We start from the raw sequence: 25316 nt of genomic DNA, 5'->3' as shown, positions 1-25316 counted from the left end.
GATTGCCTCTTATCCACTCATCGTTCCCTTATGCCATAGTTTGTACATCTCAATTGTTATAGGCCTATTGCTGATATAGGTCTATCTCATTAGTATCTTATTCATCAATTTAGGCAATGTTGGAATGATTTCATTGTTTTGCTTCCTTTGTGTATTATAATTTGCTCATGGGCTGGTCTTGACGTGGAGGAGATACTATATAATGTTGTTGGGCCAGTTAATATTACAAGGGCTGTTTTCTGTGCGTCGGTATGGTTGTATATAAAAGTGGATCCTCATGATTGTATTTTCCTTCCTTTTAAGACCACATAGGCCTAATAAAATACTTCAAATGGTAGGCTAACCACGTCTCTCTCTCTGTGTGGTGACTTAAAGGATAGCCAAGTTAAGGCCTCAACATCTTGCTGATTTTATCTGAACTAACATTTATCTGAATTTCTGTCTGTGTCCATTTTGAAAGTGCTGAACGAATAGGCCTAACTTGTCGTGGCCCATTTGTTTGCACTGGCTTATACTTCGAGCTAAGTGGTAAAGATATAAGAATAAACATGAATTTCGGGACATGAATTTAATAATGTTTGTGGGTCAAAACTCATTTTGGCAGACAAGGCACCGCTGAAAGCCAGTTGTAGCGGTGGTAATGATTCACTCCATGTTGCTGAAAAGAAAGCTCTGCTGTTGGTACAGCTTTAGGCAGGTCCTAACAGTTTGTGGGCGCCGTTTGTCACCGTTACAGTGCAATGAATGTATTGTTTAGTGTTGTGGCTTTCCTGGCATGCATAAAACATCATTTATTTTGTTTGCCCACCAAGATATACAAGCTAAAATCGGCACTATATAGGCTACATTTCTGTCTAATTTGTGACACTACACAATGAGCGTAACTTACAGTAAGCCATGCCGCCACTTCTCCAGGCGCGCAATATTTTCTGTGGGAGAGTTTCAGAAAAGCAAACTAAATAGTCCTATACTACTGTGACACACAAAATGTAGTGTAGGCCTATCTGAAATGCAGCCATATACACAACAACTGTTATTTTGCACACAAGAAAGTAAGCGATGTTGAAGAGAAGCCCCATGGAGACTGGTAGCCCATGATGCGCTCATTAAAACAGCACACACCATAACCATGATTCAGGACCATGGACAGAAGGCTACTGCCAGTCAGCACGATGATGTGCTGCCAATTTCAGTACCACCAAAGTGGACATCCAGGACAATAGGAGCAACGCACTAGGCCTCACCTCAGAGCACAACCAATAGGCTACATTGGTTATAACTCTGAAAACTGACAACAGGAAAGAGGCCCCTTCAAAGGCCCCTCTAATCTAGGGAGGAGAGGAACGGCTAGAAACTGCTAGGCTGGTAGAAAAGTGATAAACTAGGAATGTGAACTTTGGAAAAATACAGCCTACCTAAAGAGAGGTGGAGTTTCTACTGATGTGAGTTCATGTGTGTGTGTGTGTGTGTGTGTGTGTGGTATAAAAGGCTATGTGCATTGTATGATTTTCAGAGTACTCTCTGAATAAAGGATGGTTCTATTGCAGACTGGGAGCTTAGTCTAATTCTTCATTAACCAGGGTCTTACAAACGTCTGGGAATTGGTCAAAGTTATAGTGATTGTTGAGTTATGAACATTGGGATAAAAATTCTCGTCACACATATTAGCAATGAACTTAAAGCTCGGCTCTGTCACTGCTTTCAATAAGTCTGTGGCCTCAAGTGTCACATCAATGCCATATGCGTGAGTAGATTCAATTTAACCGAACATCTCTGTGATGTTGTCACTTGATTTCAAAATGACTGACACCATGGTGAGGTTGCCAGTCCATCTCTGATCAAGAAGTATTTTCTGTTTTCGCCCATTGTACTGTGTAGCCACCATGGGTTTCCTAAAGAAATTGTACAGGGAGCTACACACATTGAAAATGTCCTCTATTGACTCCTCAGATGACATAGTGTGTACCACAACCAAATGCAGACCTTAAACCAGGCACTACAAAAAGCCCACTTTCTCCCACTGAAAATGCAGCCAGAGTAAGACAAACCTGCCCTGGCTCCTCATCACCTACTGTAGGTCGTCAGCTGCTAGTTGCTGTGGTAACAGAGGTGCAGGTGCTTGTTGTGATGTTACACTCGTGCTGCTGGTGCTAGGCCATGGCTTTTCTCAGTCTTGTTGGTCAGCAGGTGGCGTGGGGGATGAGCGGGTATTGCATTTGCTGCTAGGCTTCTCAACCTTGTTGGTCAGGCTAGCAGGCTGCTCGGTGAGTTCGGCATCGGTTTCAACATTTGACACCGCCCTGGGATTGAATGAGCTTCCTAAACAAGGTAATGAAGGCAGTACCTCATGACATTGTATGGCTAGAGGTCCCCAATCAGAATTCCTTTTTTTATTTGAACTACTAAATATTATATTATTACATCCTCCCTCTCTCCCTCTACCCTCCTCAGATCATGAGCACCCACCGGCATATAGTCTATGTCCCAGTCTGCGCTACTGGCAGGCTCGGCGGCGCTATATTGGGGAAACCAGGCATGGTAATTCATATACCATTTGTTATGTTTATGGGGAAACAAAACTGGGGAGGGGGGGACTTAAAATGTATTACATTTCAATTTATTTCTCACTGGCCTTTACACAATACCCCATAATGTCAAAGTGGAATCATGTTTTTAGAAAATAAATATGAAATGTCTTGAGTCAATATGTATTCAAGCCTAAATAAATTCAGGATAAAAAATGTGCTTAACAAGTCATATAATAAGTTGCATGGACTCCCTCTATGTGCAATAATAGTGTTTAACATGATTTTTGAATGACTATCTCATCTCTGTACGCCACACATACAATTATCTGGGTCCCTCAGTCGAGCAGTGAATTTCAAACACAGATTCAACCACAAAACATGTATGTTGTTTTCCAATGCAAAGAAGGGCATCTAATGGTAGATGGATGTTGTTTTCCAATGCAAAGAAGGGCACCTAATGGTAGATGGATGTTGTTTTCCAATGCAAAGAAGGGCACCTAATGGTAGATGGATGTTGTTTTCCAATGCAAAGAAGGGCACCTAATGGTAGATGGATGTTGTTTTCCAATGCAAAGAAGGGCACCTAATGGTAGATGGATGTTGTTTTCCAATGCAAAGAAGGGCACCTAATGGTAGATGGATGTTGTTTTCCAATGCAAAGAAGGGCACCTAATGGTAGATGGATGTTGTTTTCCAATGCAAAGAAGGGCACCTAATGGTAGATGGATGTTGTTTTCCAATGCAAAGAAGGGCACCTAATGGTAGATGGATGTTGTTTTCCAATGCAAAGAAGGGCACCTAATGGTAGATGGATGTTGTTTTCCAATGCAAAGAAGGGCACCTAATGGTAGATGGATGTTGTTTTCCAATGCAAAGAAGGGCACCTAATGGTAGATGGATTTTTGTTGTTGTTTAAGAGCAGACATTGAATATCCCTTTGAGCATGGTGAAATTATGAATTACACTTTGGGTGATATATCAATACACCCAGTCACTACAAAGATACAAGCATCCTTCCTAACTCAGTTACCGGAGAGGAATTTCAGGCCAATGGTGACTTTAAAACAATTAGAGTTTAATGGCTGTGATAGGAGAAAAGGATGGATCAACAACATTGTAGTTACTGCACAATACTAACCTAATTGACAGAGTAAAAATAAGGAATCCTGTCCAGAAAAAATATTTCAAAACATGCATCAAGTTTGCAACAAGGTACTAAAGTAATACTGCAAAACATTTGGCAAAGCAATTCACTTTTTGTCCTGTATACAAAGTGCTGTGTTTGGGGCAAGTCCAGTACAATTACTGAGTACCACTCTCCATGTTTGAAGAATAGTGCTGGCTGCATCATGTTCTAGGTATGCTTGTAATCATTAAGGACTGGGGAGTTTTTCAGGATAAAAAGAAATGTAATTTAGCAAAGCACTTGCATTATCCCCAAAAAATATCCGAAATATCCAAAAAGATCAGAAATATCCGAAAATCCTGGTTCGGTCTGCTTTCCACCAGACATGAATTCACCTTTCAGCAGGAAAATAACCTAAAACACAAGGCCAAATATGCACTGGAGTTGCTTACCAAGAAGACATTGAATGTTCCTAAGTGGCCGAGTTACAGTTTTGACTTAAATTTACTTGAAAATTACGTCAAGACCTGAAAATGGTTGTCTAGCAATGATCAATAACCAATTTGAAAGAGCTTGAAGAATTTAGAAAATAATCATATGGAAATGTTGCACAATCCCGGTTTGGAAAGCTCTTAAAGACTTGCCCAGAAAGACTCACAACTGTAATTGCTACCAAAGGTGCTTCTACAAAGTATTGACTCAGGGGTGTGAATAGTTATGTAAATTATACATTTATTTATTTCATTTTCAGTCAATTAGCAAAAAATAAATAAAACAAATGTTCACTTTGTCATTATGGAGTATTGTGTGTAGATGGGTGACAAAAATAATCCATTTTGAATTCAGACTGTAACATAACAAAATGTGGAATAAGTCAAGGGGTATGAATACTTTCTGAAGGCTCTGTAAATAAACAATTCCAGTTGCAAGCCAAAGGCCATAGCTTTATTGTAAAATAAATATTGCCCTCTTGCCAGATTGATGAATATAGCCATAGCGAAACAGTGCAAAAGTACTGTGAGCTCAAGAGTTAAGGTCATTATTTGAACCAATCATCACCAGGGCCAGGAGTTTTTCCTGATTACAAGTTTTTTCTGGACCTGGTCAGATCTTCTCGTCAGGAAAATGGTAGCCTCTTTTCATTGTTGTTGGTCAACATGTGTTTTTAATTGGACCCCTTCAAGATTGAGATGGCAGCAGTTTGTCCTCTGTTGGCAGTAATCAGAATGATGTGAGATTGGAGGCTTTTATCTCTCTCTTTTTCCTTTACTTGTTCTGTCACATATGAGATTCCAGCTGTCAGACCAACCGACCACAGGCTGATCAATAATATCATTGCCTTTGTTTTGTGGACTCCCAGGTGGCGCAGCGGTCTAAGGCCCTGCATCTCAGTGCTAGAGGCGTCACTACAGACACCCTGGTTTGAATCCAGGCTGTATCACAACCAGCCATGATTGGGAGTTCCGTAAGGCAGCGCACAATTGGCCCAGCATTGTCAGAGTTTGGCCGGTGTAGGCCGTCATTGTAAATAAGAATTTGTTCTTAACTGACTTGCCTGGTTAAATAAAAAAATACAATTTACTGGATCTAATTAAATCAATGTTTGTTTTTAAGGAAGTTTGGGTCAGCATGCATCATGTATGAAGATGTGGTCTCACATGGAGTACAACACCTTCACTCAGTACTTCCTCATGCAAATGTGTGTATCTGTTTAAGTGACTGACGTGTGTGTCAGTGAAAAACAGTACTATGCCTGTATATTTTTTATCTGACATACGCATCAGTCCCTCAAACACCATGCATACCCATACAGACATTTGCATGAGGATGTACTAAGTGAATGTACTGGACGGTAAGCGTAATCACATTTTGTGCACTGTAAATGTACTTGGACAGCTTAGATCTCTGACTGAGACTGCAGTGTGTGGTACATAGACAGACATTGTCAGTGAATTGCTGATAAAAAGAGAGAGAGATAGAATAAAGAGAGAAGGAGTGAGGGATGGCGTGCAATGGGGGGTATGGATGTCCAGTTTTCAGCAACCTCTTGACGGTCCGTGAGAATGCTTTGCTCTTCACTCTCCTGGGAGCCAAGTGTAAGGTCAGTTTAACCCCTAGAGGCATCTTTAACATTCTTCCTTCTTTCTCTCTTTGTTCACACTTTCTGTTGCTGGTTATCCCTCCGTATTTCTCCTCATTCTCTCATGTATCTGAGCTCTTGACGGCCAGTGAGGACTCACTGATTTCCCTGTTGTTCTCCACCCAACCCCACTGTTGCCACATGTACACTTCACTAAGTATTTATTTGGACAGTGAAACTAAAACGTTTAATTTGGCACTAGACTCCAGAATTTTTGGATTTGAGTTTAAATGTTTTATATGAAGCAACAGTACCAAATGTCACCTTTTATTTGAGGATATTTTCTTACATATGTTTTATTGTTTAGAAATGAAAGCACTTGTATCTAGTCCCCCCCTTTGAGGGTGTCATAATTGGACAAATTCACATATACTGTAGTGTATTAAAGTCAGTCAAACTTGTATTGTTTGGTCCCATATTCCTAGCACGCAATGACTACATAAGGCTTGTGACTCTACAAACTTGTTGGATGCATTTGCAGTTGTGTTTCGTATTATGTTGTGCCCAATGGAAACTAATGGTTAATAATGTATTGTGTGATTTTGGAATCACTTTTATTGTAAATAAGAATAGAATATGTTTTTGAACACTTGTACATTATTGTGGGTGCTAGCATGATTACATATAATCATGACTCATGAATAATGATGAGTGAAGAAGTTACAGAGGCATAAATATGATACCCCCCCAAAAATGCTAACCCCCATTATTGGTACTGGTGAGAGGTTAGCATGCATTTGGGTCATGATCTTTGTGCATCTTTCTCACTCATCATCCATTTTGACATTAGAGTATTTTGTGTAGAATTTTGACCAAAAAATGACAATTAAATACATTTTAATCCCACTTTGTAACACAACAAAGTGGTGGGATACTTTCTGAAGGAACTGTACATAAAGTGCATGAATTTCTCAATGTTAAAACAGATATTTATTCAAATACCCTCAAAAAAAGGTAACATTCTGAACTGTCACTTCAGAAAACATTTAATCTCAAATCGAAAAGGCTGTAGTATAGAGCCAAATTAAAAAATTTAGCTTCATTGTCCAAATAAATACGTAGCGGATTGTATCCTTGGTTTTAAAAACTTTGCAGACAAAATATTAGGATGAAATAAGTAACAAACAATAATATATAGTAATATATAGTAATATATAGTATCCAGTGATGATCTTTGAAAGTCCTGAGGTACTTTCCAGTGTTATCAGTCCTAGTGAATCACATGTGTAGCCCTGCAGGTGAAAGGGCTCTGTGTGAGGGCAGAGGGGATCATTTGGTTGTGGTTGATACAAATGCCATCTATTTTGAATACCACGACCTAGTGGTAAGTTACAAGTGTAAAATGTACAATCATATAGATTGTACATCCAGGTCACCCTTGATACAAGTCAGTATTGGAATATCAAGGACAATCTTGATACAAGTCAGTATTAGATGACGTAGAAACCGGCCACTAGGGGCAACAGTGAGCACTGCTACCTTCAAGTATTTTTTGGTTAAGCATCTGATTCCAAAGGTTGTAAATTCTAATCCAGCGATAGACAATTTGTTTGCGATTTTTCATTTATGCCTATCCCAAACCTTAACCCTTACCTCAACCATTTGGAGTTAATGCCTAACCTTAAGATTTCGGAGTTAATGCCTGAACTTAACCGTCTAATTCTGTCGTGAGACTGTGAGAGCTAGTGTGTTCAATAGTGAACCTAATCTGTAACCGGTTACAAATTGTGAGTGTGTATATGTGTGTGTCCGTTTCAGGCAGTGGTCTCAGCAGTAGCCCAGGTGTATGTGTCCTTCCCTGGGCATCAGGTGTGGAGGCATGAGGGCTCTGGGGTAGTGTGTCTGGTCGAAGACAGCTCACAACACTCCTACTTCCTGCGTGTGTACTGCGTCAAGGTTAGAGGAACCACCACCAAACGAGTCATAACACCTGCTTCACCAGACACTCAGACCTTCAGAGGAGTTACCTCTCTCTCTCTCTCTCTCTTTCTCTTATTTACAGATTTTTTTTAATCAGCAATCAGAATAGTATGAGACCATATAGTGTGCATAAATATCATATTTTATTTGTTATTCTTTTTTTATGGCTGTTAAGTTGTCATGGCTGTTTTCATTGTGTCTCTGGTTTAAAACTAAAAGCAGGAAGTGCTTCTGACCTCTGGCAAGATGGCAGGTTGACCTGTTTATTCAGTCTCCATAGAGCAGGCCTCAATGGAATCTCTTTATCTCTCTCCGTGTGTGTATGTATGTGTGTGTGTGTCTTTACCAGTCACCGTGAGCGCACAGGTTCCTTAAAAAACAATAGGCTTTGTGTTAAAGGGTGTGTGCATGTGTTTTTGCTTTGTATATTACTGATGACTATTAACTGCATTTTATTTAAAAACAAAAACTAAGTTTTAAATGAGAAGTAGAAATAGGTCTGAAGCCGAAAAAAAAGGATATTCACATGAGCACCAAAATTCCTACTCCACCCATGCTCTACCAAGGGTTTCCAGTACATAGCTTTGACCTACTACAGTAGCTATGTTAGTAATGTACTTCAAACTATGTGTATGCAGGTTGCTTAGAATTCAAACCTTCTTAAAAAGTCTAATTCATACTCTTAGAGGACATGCTTCCACAATAATGGGATTTGTACTGTGTACAAGGTAAAGTATTGGATTCTTCACATACCAGTATGACATTATCCGATTAAGCTACCTTTTCAAGATTTATTTTCTGAAATGAAAGCGAGCTTTGCTTTTATACTTACAAGCCATTAGGCTTGGGCTGCTTTGGCTTGTAGTAATGTGGTGCATGCCTGTATTTCCTTAAACCTTTATCTTAGCAATACATAATCATAATAACATCCTTTTTTGGTCATTAGGCACCCAACATAACAGGTGGTGGTGACTTGGACACAGTAGCTCGTGTAGATAGAGCCTGTCTACATTCCTGATCTCTGTAACTGTTATCTTAACTGTGTAATATTAACATAAGCTCAGAACCACTGGTGTATCAAACATGGTCCGGTTTTATAAATTGCTGTGCTGATGAATGGACAGTTCATTACCTCTGTCAAAATAATATGTAGCTTAAAGTTGTTTGTACTTGTATTTCTTTTTGCAATAATGATGGGGACGCAACAATAATACACATTTACAATAGGCCTATCTCTCAAAAATAGTTACAGCAACATGATATATACAGTGTGAAGAAAAAGTATGTGAACCCTTTAGAATTCCCTGGATTTCTGCATAAATTGGCCATAAAATTTGATCTGATCTTCATCTGAGTCACAACAATAGACAAACACAGTCTGCTTGAACTGATAACACACAAACAATTATAATTGTTGATGTCTTGATGGTTGGAAAAAGTATGTGAACCCTTGGATTTAATAACAGGTTGACCCTTCTTTGACAGCAATAACCTCAACCAAACGTTTTCTGTAGTTGCGGATCAGACCTGCATAATAGTCAGGATGAATTTTGAACCATTCCTCTATACAAAACTGTTTCAGTTCCACAATATTCTTGGGATGTATGGTGTGAATCGATCTCTTGAGGTCATGCCACAGCATCTCAATCGGGTTGAGGTCAGGACTGACTGAGCCACTCCAAGAAGGAATATTTTCTTCTGTTCAAGCCATTCCATTGTTGATTTACTTGTCTTTTGGGTTGGTGTCCTGTTGCATCAGCTAACTTCTGTTGAGCTTCAATTGGTGGACAATAGCCTTACATTCTCCTGCAAAATGTCTTGATAAACTTGGGAATTAATTTTTCCGTCGATGATAGCAAGATGTCCAGACCCTGAGGCAGCAAAGCAGCCCCAAACCATGATGCTCCCTCCACCTGTGGTGATGTTTTGATTTTGGTGTGCTGTGACTTTTTTTCCACACATAGTGTTGTGTTTTCCTTCCAAACAACTCAACTTTAGTTTAATCTGTCCACAGAATATTTTGCCAGTAGCGCTGTGGAACATCCAGTTGCTCTTTTGCGAACTTCAGACGTACAGCAATGTTTTGGACAGCAGTGGCTTCTTTTGTGGTGTCCTCCCATGAACACCATTCTTGTTTAGTGTTTTACGTATTGTAGACTCGTCAACAGAGGCTTCCAGAGATTTCTGTAAGTCTTTAGCTGAGACTCTAGGATTCTTCTTAACCTCATTGAGCATTCTGCGCTGTGCTCTTGCAGTCCTCTTGGCAGGACGGCCACTCCTAGGGAGAGTAGCAACAGTAATGACATTTATCCATTTATAGACAAATTTGTCTTACTGTGGACTTTCTTTTAGAGATACTTTTGTAACCCTTTCCAGCATTATCCAAGGGAACAATTCTTAATCTTAGGTCTTCTGAGATCTCTTTTGTTTGAGGCTTGGTTCAAATCAGGCAATCCTTCCTGTGAATAGCAAACTCACGTTTTGAAAGTGTTTTTTATGAAGCAGGGCAGCTCTAACCAAAATCTCCAATCTCGTCTCATTGATTCAACTCCAAGTTAGCTGATTCCTGACTCCAATTAGCTTTTGGAGAAGTCATTAGCCTAGGGGTTCACATACTTTTTCCAACCTACACTGAATGTTTAAATTATGTATTCAATACAGACAAGAAAAATACAATAATTTGAGTGTTATTAGTTTAAGCACACTGAGTTTGTCTATTGGGACTTAGATGAAGATCAGATCGAATTTTATGTCAAATTTATGCAGAAATCCAGGTAATTCCAAAGGGTTCACATACCATTTCTTACCAATGTATACATACACTACTGGTCAAAAGTTTTAGAACACTTACTCATTCAAGGTTTTTTCTTTATTTTTAAAGTCACCTGGAATGCATTTAAATTAACAGGTGTTTTTTCTTCTTATTATTATTATTTTAATGAGTTTTAATGAATTTTAATGAGTTTGAGCCAGTCAGTTGGCTTGTGACAAGGAAGGTGGGGTGGGTGGGGGGGATATACAGAAGATAGCCCTATTTGGTAAAAGACCAAATCTATATTATGGCAAGAACAGCTCAAATAAGCAAAGAAATGACAGTCCATCATTACTTTAAGACATGAAGGTCAGTCAATACAATAAAGTTTCAACTGCAGTCGCAAAAACCATCAAATGCTATGATGAAACTGGCTCTCATGAGGACCACTATAAGAATAGAAGACCTAGAGTTACCTCTGCTGTAGAGGATACATTCATTAGAGTTACCCCAAATAAATGCTTCACACTGTTCAAGTAACAGACACATCTCAACATCAACTGTTCAGAGGAGACTGCGTGAATCAGGCCTTCATGGTCAAAATGCTGAAAAGAAACCACTACTAAAGGACACCAATAATAAGAAGAGACTTGCTTGGGCCAAGAAACACGAACAATGGACAATAGACTGGTGGAAATGTCCTTGGGTCTGATGAGTCCAAATTTAAGATTGTTGGTTCCAACCGCCGTGTCTTTGTGAGACGCAGAGTAGGTGAACGGATGATCTCCGCATGTGTGGTTCTCACCATGAAGCATGGAGGAGGAGGTGTGATGGTGTGAGGTTGCTTTGCTGGTGACACTGTCTGTGATTTATTTAGAATTTAAGGCACACTTAACCAGCATGGCTACCACATCATTCTGCAGCGATACGCCATCCCATCTGGTTTGCGCTTAGAGGGACTATCATTTGTTTTTCAACAGGACAATGACCAAACACACCTCCAGGCTGTGTAAGGGCTATTTGACCAAGGAGGAGAGTCATCGAGTGCTGCGTCAGATGGACTGGCCTCCACAATCACCTGACCTCAACCCAATTGAGATGGTGTGGGATGAGTTGGACCACAGAGTGAAGGAAAAACAGCCAACAAGTGCTCAGCATATGTGGGAACTCCTTCAAGACTGTTGGAAAAGCATTTCAGGTGAAGCTGGTTGAGAGAATGCCAAGAGTGTGCAAAGCTGTCATCAAGGCAAAGCGTGGCTACTTTGAAGAATCTCAAATATAAAATATATTTTGATTTGTTTAACACTTTTCTAGTTACTACATGATTCTATATGTGTTATTTCATAGTTGTGATGTCTTCACTATTATTTTACAAATAAAGAAAACCCTTGAATGAGTAGGTGTGTCCAAACATTTGACTGGTACTGTAGCTACTGTAGTAGGTCAAAGCTGTGTGCAGGAAAACCTTGGTAGAGCATGGGTGAAATAGACATTGTTGTGCTCATGTGAATGTCCTTTATTGTTTGGCTTCAGAACAATGCCTACCTCTCACTTAAAATATTTTTGTTTTTAATTTCCATGTTTTTTTACACCGGTGCACCTTGTGCAAGGGATAATAAAAGGCCTGACTGCAGTCCTGCATCGGTATTGACTTGACTGCAGTCCTGCATCGTAACCTACTTCAGTGGGAAAATGCTTACCTTCGATGGCCACTGGCACGCTGGAGAAGTGTGCTCTTCACAGGTGAATCGCGGTTTCAACTTTTTAGCGGGCAGATGGCAGACAGAGTGTACGGTGTCATATGGGCAAGTGGTTCACTGATATCAACATAGTGAACAGAGTGCCCCATGGTGGAGGTGGGATTATGGTATGGGCAGGTATAAACTATGGACAATGAACACAATTGCATTTGATCTATTTCAATTTGAATGCACAGAGATACCCCGATGAGATCCCGAGGCCCATTGTCGTGCAATTCATCCACCACCATCTCCTCATGTTCCAGCATGATAATGCACAGCCAGCCCCATGTCGCAAGGATTTGTACACAATTCCTGGAAGCTGAAAATTTCACTGCATACCCACCAGACATGTCACCCAGGTAGCCTAGCAGTTAAGAGCGTTGGGCCAGTAACCAAAAGGTTGTTGGGTCGAATCCCCGAGTTGGCAAGGTGAAAAAAATCTGTCGTTCTGCCCTTGAGCAAGGTATTTAATCCCCAACAACAACCGGGTGCCAATGATGCTAATGTTGATTAATGCAGCCCCCCGCACCTCTCTGATTCAGAGGGTTTGGGTTAAATGCAGGAGACACATTAGGTTGAATGTGCTCAGTAGTACAACTGACTAGGTATCTATCCCCTGTTATGACTTTCCCTCATGGGTGAGGATCAAAGAGAGCTCCCCCCTCTCTCCCACCAGAGAGGGAAGTTGGGCCAGTTGTGTGACTTAACGACCGGCCGTAAACTTTCTCTCTCTCTTGCCTTTGCAGGATTGAGACTGGAATGTCTGAGTGTTACAACAGAGAGAGACTTTGCAATACTTTAACATCAAAAGATTGGACGTTGAACCAATATTTCTAACATAAATAATTTGGGAAATGGTTAGTGGGGCTCCAAACAATAATCATTTCAAATCAGTTGTTGTTTTATGATATCATTAAGGATGGTATAACTAAATAACTGCATCTCTGGAGGTGTACGCATTCAAGGGATTAGGTTTACATCTAAATGTTGTAAAACTTATATGATTAAATATGAAACTATTTGTAAAAAGACAGCCATATGTTTTTAGCCTTCCAAATGAGATAATTGACGTGAGCACAGACATTATGCCAACAGGACACCTCTTTTTTACAGAGTGCATAAAAGGACTGCTAACGAAATGTACATTAGACCAGTACATTGCCAGGTTGCTACTGGCATGTAAAATGGTTTAAAACTACTAGACCAAAACATGCCGGGTTGCTGCCGGCGTGTAAAGTGATTGTAGCTGTACCCTGAATAATCAACCATTGAGACCAGTACATTGCCGGGTTGCTATTGGCGTGTAAAATGGTTTAAAACTAACAGACCAGAAAGTGGTGGCTACACGTTGAAATGGTTGCAATTTAAATACAGACCAGCGTGACCGACAGCGTGAGCTGAATGTTACAAAATGGTAAGACCCTCTGAAATGCAACAGAGAAGAAGAAAACTAGACTAAGACACACATCTAGATGGCCGTGCGGTATTTCTGCACCCTGTCCGGCCATCTAGATGTGTGAAAGTTAGTGTGTAAGCGAATGATCCATCATGTATGACATTCCTGGGAGTGTGTAAACTTACATTTTTTTATTACCATAGCATTTTTGTATGTTCTCTATTGTTATGTACTTGAAAATGTATCAATTGACCAATTCGGCACATTTGGGCAAACTCCTGGCAGACTAGATACAAAATATTGTGCAGTAATGTAATTCTTCACTGGATCAGTCTGAAACATTGCACACACACTGCTGCCATTTGGTGGCAAAAATCTAAATACACCTAGACTCCATTCTGAAAGTATTGCCTTTCTCTTGCATTTCAAAGATTCTGAAAAAATTATAGAAATAGAAAATGAATGATTTTTCTTTGTATTATCTTTTACCAGATGTCATGTGTTATATTCTCCTACATTCATTCACATTTCCACAAACTTCAAAGTGTTTCCTTTCAAATTGTATCAAGAATATGCATATCCTTGCTTCAGGACCTGAGCTACAGGCAGTTAGATTTGGGTATGTCATTTTAGGCGAAAATTGAAAAAAGGGTACGATCCTTACTGTAACTTGGTCTGTGCAATGCAAATTAATGTGAATAGCAAGGCAGTTTCTCAAAGTTTGGTGGTTTTAAACTGAACGTAACTAACCTTACCTAGCTATGTTTTGTGTAAGAAAGTATGATATTGTGGCGCATGAACTGGCTATACACGTTAGCTAACATTACAGTCTTACGTTATCATAGCAGCCAAGGACGTTTGCTAGCTTATTTGTGCATATTTGTTTGTTCTACAATTACACACAAGTGTCTAGCTAAGCAGTTTGCACATGATATAACTTCAACATTATATGAAAACCTTACTTGAAAAACAATATAGCTAAGTAGCTTTCCTCACTTGTTGGTTAGCGAGCATGCCAATGTTCTAATCTGACTGGTATAGCTACATAACTAATCAAAATAAAACCACATTCATTGGCAAGCGTCTTTTACTTGCCTGTTTGCTTCGCTAGCTTTCAGCTGACTGGTGTTAGCTAGCTACAGAGGCTAGCTGCTGGACTTTGTACAAGCTAGCTAGGTAACGTTAGCTAGATAGCTACGTAGCTAATCAAAATATCTGCTTGTATTTATTGATTGACCTCAGCTTGAATACCACCATATAGCTAGCTATCTACAGTAGCCTAGATGTGTTTGCATATATAATTATTATGACTGGCAGCCTGATGCAAGCAACTGTGTTGTTGCCAAGCAACCGACACAGTGTTAAAACTTTGAGCTTTGGCTAAAAAAAAATGGTTAGCATTGTCAGAAATGCTACAGAAAGGTAGCACAATGTTGTTTCTTAATGGACGGAAATGTACTTGTGAGATAAATGCACCTACAAATTTAGTCAATACAATTTTTTAAAAGTCTAATGGTCACTTTATGGATGCTATGGTCTCGTATTAATCCGACATCTAGAATTTGAGCTAGGTAGCTGCAGAAAATACTATGAAAACTCATTTGCTAACGGCCCTGTTAAAAATCCGGTATGTGGTTCTTGGTAACAGCCCGGCGGCTCATGATGAGAGGTGGGGAGTGTGTCTTGTGTACCTCCAATCAACTTTATGTACACTTAATTATCTAATCTACTCTCTTTCTCCTTTAACCTACCAGAGATCTAAGTTGCTGTGGGAACAGGAGCTGTATGTTCCTTTTCGATACTCTGCACCCCACCCCTACTTCCACACCTTCCCTGCAAATGTAAGTGACATGCCCTAAAATCACATCTTAAGAGTTAAGTTATTCCCTTATCAAACAGAACTCTATAATTATGTTTCAATCCTGATGACCAAAGCAACAAATCTGCTCATGGAACAGCTTTTAAGGGCATATTAAATTAATTAATATTCTGCTATTAAATGGGTTAGGGTTGTGGTGGCTGAGGATTAGAGTTGAAACAGGATGTGGACATGAAGCTAGGGTTAGGGTAATGTTTAGGGTTAGGGCTGAGCCTGGGGTAGACATGAAGCTAGGGTTGAGCCGGTGTGTGGATATTAAGCTAGTGATAGGGTTAGGGTTGAGGGTTATGGTTATGCTAGGGTTAGGGTTATCCTAGGTTTGGGGTTAGGTTAATGTTTAGGGTTAGGGTTGAGCCTGGTATGGACACAAAGCTAGGGTTAGGGCTGAGGCTACGGTTGAGCCAGTGTGTGGATATTAAGCTAGTGATAGGGTTAGTGTTGAGACTAGGGTTAGGGTTATGCTAGGGTTGGGGTTAGGGTTAGGTTAATGGCTAGGGTTAGGGTTGAGCCAGGGTGTGGGGCTAGGGTTAGGGTTAGGCCTACAACAGGGTTATGTGAGTTCATTGGTTGGTTGGTTCTGTAACATGCTCATAATAGCACTGGCTCTAAAAAGGCTTTGGCTAATAGCGTAGCTCTGAAAAGGTTATTGTTCTGGTCCTTGATGACCTCCCACACTGGCTGTGTGTGTTTGTTTAGGACTGCCAGGCGGGCCTGAACTTTGCAGATGAGGCAGAGGCAGAGAGGTTCTGTGCAGCCGTGGAGAGACAGATCCAACAAGCCCCAGGTTTGGAGAGAAACACACACACTTCAGATTACATTTACATTATAATAAGCTCACTCAGCTTCAGGCAAGCCAGTCCTTTTTTCTTTCTTACGCTCCCTTGTCTCCTCTTCCCCCATCTCTCTGTCTTGGTCTTTCACTCTATTTCTCCCATAATATTTTATATGTTGCTCTCTTTTGCTGAATCCACCATCTTTTTCTCTCCCCCCTCTCTCAGACAGAGCTAGTGGGCAGATGAACCATACTGGCAGTGTGGACTTCTCCTCAGGCTGTATCTGTGAACAGGAACAGAGCCGATCTGAGATCAGCACTCCATCTCCATATGCGTCAGAGTGAGAAATATAGTACATCTGCACACTGAGCTCAGACAGACTCAGACAATTCACTATTAGAGATATTTTATGATGCTGCATTAGAATGGAGTAAAAGACAAATGGCTGATTTAATCTTCTCTCTTCTCCACAGACAGGAGTCCCAGGTGAGAGTGGACCCAGAGCACAAACCTGACACCACTGTTATTTTAACACATCCATAACACAACCATTATTATGTAGCTGTCGGATGAAAACCTCTTATCTCCAATTAACAATAACGAAATTTAGAAGGTATTTTGAACACATTTCATTGGTCCTAGAGCCATGAAATGTACAGAGTACATTGATGAGAGTAATTGCTTTTAATACAAGGTTTTGATCTGACAGCGTATTATGATCATCATAGAATAATTCATAAAATTCTAATTGCACATTTATATCTGTTATATCACAGTCATCAATGCTATTGTAATGTCACATGCATCATCATCCTCACCTGTGTGCAGACTAGAGAGCTGGACCCTGCTCTGAGGAAGCTGGTCAGGATGGAGAGACAAAATGAGGAGGATGTGACGGACAGACACACATCTAAAGTAATCTGCAGCCTCATCTACAGTCTGGGGGGTGTGGAGGCTGACAGCAGGGACATGAACAACAGAGGTAGGCCCCCTGCTGGCTAAGAGGGATCATATTTTGCATTGCCTTGATTATTAGTTGAATCAGGTGTGTTAGTGCTAAGCTAGAACAAAAGCCTGTGCACCCACCCTGTGTGTCTCCAGAGCCAAGACTGAAGAACACAGGACAGAATTGTTTTGGTGTCTCTCATAGGTCCAGCCTCTAAGACCTTACCCAACAGAGCTACAGGGACCTCCACCTCCCTGGCCCTGAGGAAGGGGCCTCTGCCTCCTCTCCCGTCCCCCCTCACACGGAGTGTCAGCTCTCGAGATGTCTCCAAGAGCCCTCTCCCACCCTGGGTCCCCCAACCTCCCTCTATGCCCGCCCCCCCTCCACCTGCAGGGGCACTCGCTGAGAGGATCAGAAAGACCATGAGCTTCAGACCGGTGAGAGAACATGACTGGGGCATATCAATCAAAGTCATAGACTATGTCCAATGTATGGCGATGTGAGGTTGATACAATTGTGTGTGTGTGTGTGTGTGTGTGTGTGTATAATAGGTGGGCTCACCCTCTGCTGTAGAGTCTGACCTGGTCCTGAGTGCACTGAGGGAGATATTCCAGAAACGCCAATACCTCCAGCATCATAAAGGTGGACCTACTGTATCTCTCTCTCCATCTCATCTCATCCACAGTCTTTGATGTCAGCTTACCCTGGGGTCGTCTCAAGTCAGGCCTGTTCTGCAGCTCATCATGTCTGTCTTCTCCTCCGCAGATGACACCACAAGCCAGTCAGAGATGGATTCTTACAGCGGGCAGTGGCTGTAGAGATAACAGGGTGAGAGGAGAAATATCCCCCTGCTTTCACAAGCATGTTGTTTCTCAAGCGTGTTGTTATTTGAAGTCTTCACTTTTGTCTTTCATTTTGAATTAATTCACTGTTAAATAATGATGCATAATTGAAAAAAATGTTTTAGTGAAGAATACGATGCTCAATCAAGCCCTTTCTAAAATAAAATCTGTAAAATCCTTCATCGAACTCTGACTAAACTTCCCTTGAATTGTGTGTGTGTGTGTGTGTGTGTGTGTGTGTGTGTGTGAAAGAGATATGAATTATCTCAATCTTGCTGACCTCATCGCCACTCAACTCTTATTGGCACCCCTGATCTCATTGCCACATAGGCTTAGTTAAACAAACAGGGACATTTGTATTTTAAAATACAATTCATTTATGGTAGCGTAAAACACAACCTAGTGGATCACAGCCTACCTCAGTGGCTGTGCTTAAAACACAACGGTTGTAGCGCATCTGCTGCTGCGTTTGCGCGCTCTGTAATCCTCTCCACCCTCTACGCTCAGTGTCATTGAACGCCGCGGAGAGACTCACATTAAACGAAACCACGCTGGACAACTGCTCTCCTTCAAACCTGGACAATGAGAGTTTCATGCCGTCCACGAGCCACGCGAGACATGGCAGGTAGGGTACAATGCCGGTGGAGGTTTTAGCACTTGTCATTTCATGCTGGATGCGATGAGGGAGTTTCAACGATGTGTGCAGCAGCCCTATTGCGTTGCGTTTGCTAACTAGCGGAGGACGTAAACAAGTTCGTCACGTAGACTAGTTTTCCAACAACAGAGCCTTATTGCCTGCTTAAATCATTATAAAGCGATGTCAACAATTATTTTTTAGAAAGCAAGGGGGGAATATTTGTCATTAATATACTAATTTAGCGTTCGCAAAGACTGTTGTTGATAGTGCCTCTGCTAGCATCGCAAAGTGGTTTAGCTAGTGGAACGTTAATTGTCTATACATCTTTAGGGTAGCCTACATGTTGCATTTTTATCAGCAGAATAGTGACGATGCCAGCCGATGGGCTATTTGATAAAAATGCATTTATGTTGAAATGTCATTCAATGATAATGGTATGTTATTTGTTAGTAAATGTAGTACATTTCTTATTTGATCCACAAATAGCCTATCACGGATTGTTGTCACTCAGTCATGTCTCTGAACGGGACTGAAGCTTCGTTTGGGCATCTCATTTGCAGGACTGGAGAAGTGGGGCATATTGCATGTTTACCATAGTAGTGGTCAGCTGTAAACAAGCTGCCTGTTGTTGATGTAATATTTAGGTAGTTGGTTGCCCTTGTAAACGTCTTGTTAAATTGTTTAAAATGGGATTTGAATGTGGTATTTTAAATCCCAATCCTTGTCATAGAATGCTGTGATTTGTTATTATATTGATTGAACCACGTGTCACTGTAAACCATGATCCTCCTGTATGTCAGATGCAAGCATTTCAGTGCTGCACCTATCTGCTGCTCTATGGGATTCTAAAAGACTTGGTGAACTCAAGTCTGTCTGTGGCATGACAAACTGCTCTTTCTCTGTTAATACACAAAATGTTTTATTGTCACATACACCGAATAGGCACCGTGGAATGTTTTGTCACATACACCGAATAGGCACCGTGAAATGTTTTGTTTTGCAGGGTCAGACATCGTAGTATGGTGCCCCTGGAGCAAATTAGGGTTAAGTGCCTTGCCCAAGGGCACATCAACAGATTATTTACCTTGGCGGCTCAGGTATTCAAACCAGCGACCTTTCAGTTACTGGTCCAACTCTCTAACCGCTAGGCTACCAGCATATACGGCTACACCTTCAGTTAAATTTACTGACACTGTTACGAGAGTCCTGTTACGAGAGTGCTAGATCTTTTTTTTTTTGCATATGTGGGAGTGTCAAACTATGCCAGCAGAAGATTTGGCTGATTTCTTTATGAACAATCAATGCCTTGTCCCATATAAGGGTGCATCATGAATTTGACCCTGAATATAGCCTAATTACAATTTCAGGCTGGGGTTTGGGGTTTGAGTGCACAAACAGTGCTTTTTCACTGAGTGTCTGCCAATGGAAAAACAAACATTACAATGTTTGCAGTTGAATAGGTATATTTTCTTCTGCTGTTGTCAGGCTACACAGTATAACATGTAGTACTATGTCCATATTTTAACATCTGATGTGTTATTCCATGACTCAGTCATTACGACACTACACTATTATGCAAGACCCCTGTTCTGGAATATGGAGCCTGAAGGCTTCCAATGATGACATCAGCAGCAGTAACATCATCACCACCCTCTTTCTCAGCCATCTATTTCCTGTGTTTGAGGGGTGCAAAATCCACTTGGCTATTAAATCTCGCTGGATTGATTGCTTCCATTTTACTCAGGCGACTTTTTCATACTCTTGCTTGTGCCTCTCGTTTTTCCCTGTTAGTGTTACGACTGCGGGAATGTTTGTAATGACCTGTCAAACGCACTCCGCAATGGATGAAATGAGCTCAATGGAATACATTGTCTTTTTATTGAATCTATAGGAACTCTAAAGCTTCTTCTGGGATAATTACATCAATGGAAAGAGAAGAGATTTTTTTGTGGAATTGAAAAAAGTACTAATTTAATACAGTTGAAATGAAGGCCACTTCGAATATGAACACTTGGATTATAGTGATTGTTATCTCACAAACATTGTAAAGTATGTTTAGATAGGTGTAATTTTTTATTTTATTGTACTTAAAAAAAAAACACCTTTATTTAACTAGGGAAGTCAGTTAAGAACAACCTCTCTGGAATAGGGAGATGCAAATGTCCCACTTGGCCAATTGCCAGGGAGGATGCAGAGCGCCAGATTCAAATAAAATACTATCAAATTCAAACCTTCATTAAATCACACATGCAAGATAGCAAATTAAAGCTACACTCGTGTGAATCCAGCCAACATGTCAGATTTCAAAAAGGCTTTTCGGCGAAAGCATAAGAAGCTATTATCTGATGATAGCACAGCAGTAAACAAAGAGAGTATTTCAACCCTGCAGGCGCTACACAAAACGCAGAAATAAAATATAAAACATGCCGTACCTTTGACGAGCTTCTTTTGTTGGCACTCCAATACGTCCCATAAACATCACAAATGGTCCGCTTGTTTGATTAATTCCGTTCATATATATCCAAAATGTCAATTTATTTGGCGCGTTTGATTCAGAAAAAAACAGCTTCCAATTTGCGCAAAGTCACTACAAAATATCTCGAACGTTTACAGGAAACTTTGCCAAAACATTTTAAAATACTTTTGTAATACAACTTTAGGTATTTTTAAACGTTAATAATCGATCAAATTGAAGACGAGAGGAAACTAACGCTACTTTTCAAGTCTTGGCCAACTCTCAACAGCGTTACCCTTTTCTAGGATGGCCGTACTTCTTCATTGCATAAAGGAATAACCTCAACCAAATTTCAAAGACTGGTGCCATCCAGTGGAAGCGGTAGGAACTGCAAACAAGTGCCTAAGAAATATAATTTCCCCATGAGAACCCATTGAACAGACAGCGACCTCAAAAATAAATTATTCTGAATGGTTAGTCCTCTGGGTTTTGCCTGCTACATAAGTTCTGTTATATTCACAGACATGATTCAAACAGTTTTAGAGAATTCAGAGTGTTTTCTATTCAAATATACTAATAATATGCATATCTTATATTCTTGGCACGTGACCTGATCATGTCCCCTGACATGGTCCACGTTCATTTGCCAAACGTTGTCAAGTGTTGCAGATAGAAATGCCATGAATATGTTGGAGAGGCATGTTTGTTTTACATTACATATCTGAATGCTCCAAAACGTCCTGCGCCCCCCAGGGAAAACAAAAAACTCCTGGCTCTACTTATGGCCCATGTCGATCCACTGAGTCTAATTTTATTCTTATTTGATGAATGTAAAGTGCCCTTCACAGTGGTGCATGAGATCACAAAACGCTACAAAGAAGAACAGACACAATAAAAAGCTGAGTAGTGACTACAAGCATCAATCAGACCACACAGAGGGAGATAGCCTAGTTGCAACATTTGCCAATTCCCTATTAGTCATTTAAACATTGACATTGTTTTTAGAGGGGCCACCAAAATATTTGCACCGTCTTGGATGTAGAGCCAAAGTATCAGAATCAGAAGAATTTAAGGATTTTGGGCACTGGCCAGCCGGGCTAGTATACCAACATTTCTACTTGCCCTGGTCCAAAATCTGCAATGCAATATTTGAAAAGACAAAATTTCACCTGCATCTCGGGCTAGTTTGGCACATTTTCTACTAGCCCTGTCTGAAAAGTGCTAACTAGCCTCGGGCTAGTGTGCTAGCTTAATTTCTATCCCTGTCTCAGACACTAAATAGCCTAGCTACTGAGGTCAGAGTGACCGAGAGGCTGTTAACCTCAAAACACTATGGGATGAGGGGGTAATGTGAGTGTGTATGTTAAAATATTTAGGGGTCCACCTGTTTCTATGTCAGGTATATACAAAAAGGAGGTGTTTTGGAGGTGTGCTGTGGTAAGCAGAGGACTGAATTGGTAGGATCAGGCCAGTAATGTGTTCACTGTGACTGTATGCCACAGGGAATATTCATCTCTCTGGGCTGCTGCTCTGCCAACAACGGAGCCTCCAGGTCTATAAGTGCTTGTAATCTCCCTTTCTATCCTTTTTTTTCTTGACTCATCACTTGCTTCCTTACTTTTTTCTCCCTTATCCTCATTCTCTGCCTCTCTCTATCTGTGTGAAAGTTCAACCCACACTCAGAATCCCATTAAAGGCTCCAGGGAGGGATTTGTCTACTAGTGTATGTGTGTGTGTTCATTCATGTTCATGAATCTGTGTTTGTGTGTGTGTGTGTGTGTGTGTGTGTGTGTGTAGGTCACAGGGCTCAGCCTTTTTATCCCCATCCAGATAAGAATGCTTGGCTTCCTAAATAGCATAGCGTACATTGCATAATGAACTAAGAGTAGCATGCATTGAATGTATTTTATCATTTCATCATCGATAAAGGCTTATTTCATTTTCTCATTGATACTAGTCTAATGAAAGCAGGACCTTGAGGTAATTGTTTTGACTATTCCATGAATCGATATTAGTTAAGTCAGAGAGAGGCTGATGAAATTGGTTGTATGGGTGTGTTTTTGGTTTGTGTTAAGGCTTGCAATGCAGAGCTGTGTTCATTGGCGTAGCACAGTTTTGCAATGCCAGCAGGCAAGATTCGAGTAAGCCCCCCCAAAAAAGATGTTTGTTTTAGGAATTGTAATTTTAAAAAATTGCCATGGGGTTGAGAGGAAATGTTGCTGTTTTTAAAGCAAATTTCCTGCAATTAAACAGATTTTGCCATGGGGCAGATTAAAAACGTGCTTTTTTAAGAGCTAATCTCATGCTATACACATTTTGCCATGAGGTTGAAAGAAAATGTTGCAGTTTTAAAGCAAATTTCCTATAATTCTAAACATTTTACTATGGCTTATGATGTGTTCATATGCTATCTGAGTGGGTCCATAAAGCTTGTGGGTCCCCCCTGTTCACGGTGTGCTTTCTACGCCACTGTCTGTGTTCTATTGTTAGGGCTAAGGAAAAACTCCTCGTCCTACTACAGAGTAGATCCAACCATTGCAGTGAAATGAAGACTGATTAATGCTAGTATGACCCTCCATAAATTGTCATTGCACTGCCAGCCCATTACCTCATCCCATTTTAGCCGGAGGAGAGTTGATGAGGTGAGTGGTGGTTGTTGTGACAGAGTAATAAGTAATTGATATTTCACAAGGAGCAGAAAGAGCTTGACTTTAAAAGCAGAGTCTGTTCTGTCTGTGGGGTGGTTGGATCATCTCTAAAAGCTTGGATTGTGGAAAGTAACTTTACATTGGGACTGTGTTGATGCAGCCCACTGTGCATAATAAATACTCCTCTAGTTTCCTTGATCATCACACATTCTTTTTGTAACTTGTTTCTAAAATGATGAGTATTGCTTCCTGGTTCCTGCATGTGATATGGCTCTCCTACATTAGACCTTTAAGAAGGTCTCATGGTTATTCCAGAACTACCCTTGATCTGGCTGGTTTGGCAAGTCTGTGATGTGTTAATAGGCAAATCAGTTAAGAACAAATTCTTATTTTCAATGATGGCCTAGGAACAGTGGGTTAACTGCCTTGTTCAGGTGCAGAACGACAGATTTTTTTTTACCTTGGCAGCTCAGGGATTCAATCTCGCAACCTTTCTGTTACAAGTCCAATGCTCTAACCACTAGGCTACCTGCTGCCCCGCACTAGCATTTCTTCTCCATGGTGAGTGGATTTACATCCCATCCTGATGTCTTCTAGAATGCAAACACATTCTGAACGTTCTAGTTGGTCCCAGAAACTGATGGGTTGGACCAGACCTGGTCAATATGATGACGTTTTTACATTAGCACGACTCTAGGATGGCAGTTTCAGACAATGTCGTCAGGCAAGCATTAACTCTGTCATATTTTCTCATCCTCCTGAAACCATGAATGCTCTCTCTCACCCAGAGAAAAAAAGGAAGTTAGGTAATGATGCTTCCAAATGAAAAACATAGAATGAACATGCAACAGGGCCAGGCATTGTCTGTAAGTAACTACCTCAAGTCCAGGGACTTTGTGTGTGTCAGTGAGAGTAAGATGATTAGGCCTACCAGCAGGTGTCTACCTATTGGCTGATGAGATTAGTCCTGCTGACTTATTGACCAGTCTGGGATTGGGACATCTTTGACCATGCTGTCACTGTCACCCTAATATAGGCAAGGGGTGAAGAGGGTCAGTTGAGCACTCCTCAGTTTAGCATAGACTAAGATGTTCCGCGTGTGGTGGTCGTCATAGGTTGTTTTTTGTTGTTGTTGTTGAATTTTTTTAACCCTTTTTCTCCCCAATTTCGTGGTATCCAATTGTTGTAGTAGCTACTATCTTGTCTCATCGCTACAACTCCCGTACGGGCTCGGGAGAGACGAAGGTTGAAAGTCATGTGTCCTCCGATACACAACCCAACCAGCCGTACTGCTTCTTAACACTTAACGCGCATCCAACCCGGAAGCCAGCCGCACCAATGTGTCGGAGGGTACACCATGCACCTGGCAACCTTGGTTAGCGCGCACTGCGCCCGGCCCGCCACAGGAGTCACTGGTGTGCGATGAGACAAGGACATCCCTACCGACCAAGCCCCCCCTAACCCGAACGCGCTAGGCCAATTGTGCGGCGCCCCACGGACCTCCCGGTCGCGGCCGGTTACGACAGAGCCTG

The 25316-nt window shown here is 41.0% G+C and overlaps 1 protein-coding gene and 1 long non-coding RNA gene across 2 annotated transcripts; one reads left to right on the top strand and one right to left on the bottom strand.

Annotated features, from left to right (window-relative positions):
* Nucleotides 1-5446: 5446 nt before the first annotated feature.
* Nucleotides 5447-18224, top strand: si:dkey-197j19.6 (neural Wiskott-Aldrich syndrome protein). Its single transcript, XM_020482221.2, has 10 exons — nucleotides 5447-5755; nucleotides 7553-7690; nucleotides 15359-15445; nucleotides 16180-16267; nucleotides 16482-16596; nucleotides 16730-16742; nucleotides 17085-17238; nucleotides 17407-17639; nucleotides 17754-17844; nucleotides 17968-18224. The coding sequence occupies exons 1-10, from the start codon at nucleotides 5657-5659 to the stop codon at nucleotides 18018-18020; spliced, it is 1071 nt and encodes a 356-aa protein (XP_020337810.1). The 5' UTR covers nucleotides 5447-5656; the 3' UTR covers nucleotides 18021-18224.
* Nucleotides 13781-18058, bottom strand: LOC116374214 (uncharacterized). Its single transcript, XR_004210045.1, has 3 exons — nucleotides 17906-18058; nucleotides 17075-17114; nucleotides 13781-16539 (listed from the first exon to the last, which is right to left on the bottom strand). It is a non-coding gene; the product is annotated as an uncharacterized LOC116374214 (long non-coding RNA).
* Nucleotides 18225-25316: the final 7092 nt, after the last annotated feature.

Source organism: Oncorhynchus kisutch, linkage group LG5 (assembly GCF_002021735.2).
Source record: "Oncorhynchus kisutch isolate 150728-3 linkage group LG5, Okis_V2, whole genome shotgun sequence".
NCBI classification, from domain to species: Eukaryota; Metazoa; Chordata; class Actinopteri; order Salmoniformes; family Salmonidae; genus Oncorhynchus; species Oncorhynchus kisutch.
The sequence above is the reverse complement of the archived record's forward strand: the minus strand, read 5'-3'. Positions and strand labels throughout refer to the sequence as shown.

What these genes read in the sequence shown, in the direction of transcription:
- si:dkey-197j19.6 (XM_020482221.2), top strand. Translation starts at nt 5,657, where the DNA reads ATGGCGTGCAATGGGGGGTATGGATGTCCAGTTTTCAGCAACCTCTTG. An exon ending in TGCGTGTGTACTGCGTCAAG is followed by an intron (nt 7,691 to 15,358) that starts GTTAGAGGAACC and finishes TTAACCTACCAG; the next exon opens with AGATCTAAGTTGCTGTGGGA. An exon ending in CAGGGACATGAACAACAGAG is followed by an intron (nt 17,239 to 17,406) that starts GTAGGCCCCCTG and finishes TGTCTCTCATAG; the next exon opens with GTCCAGCCTCTAAGACCTTA.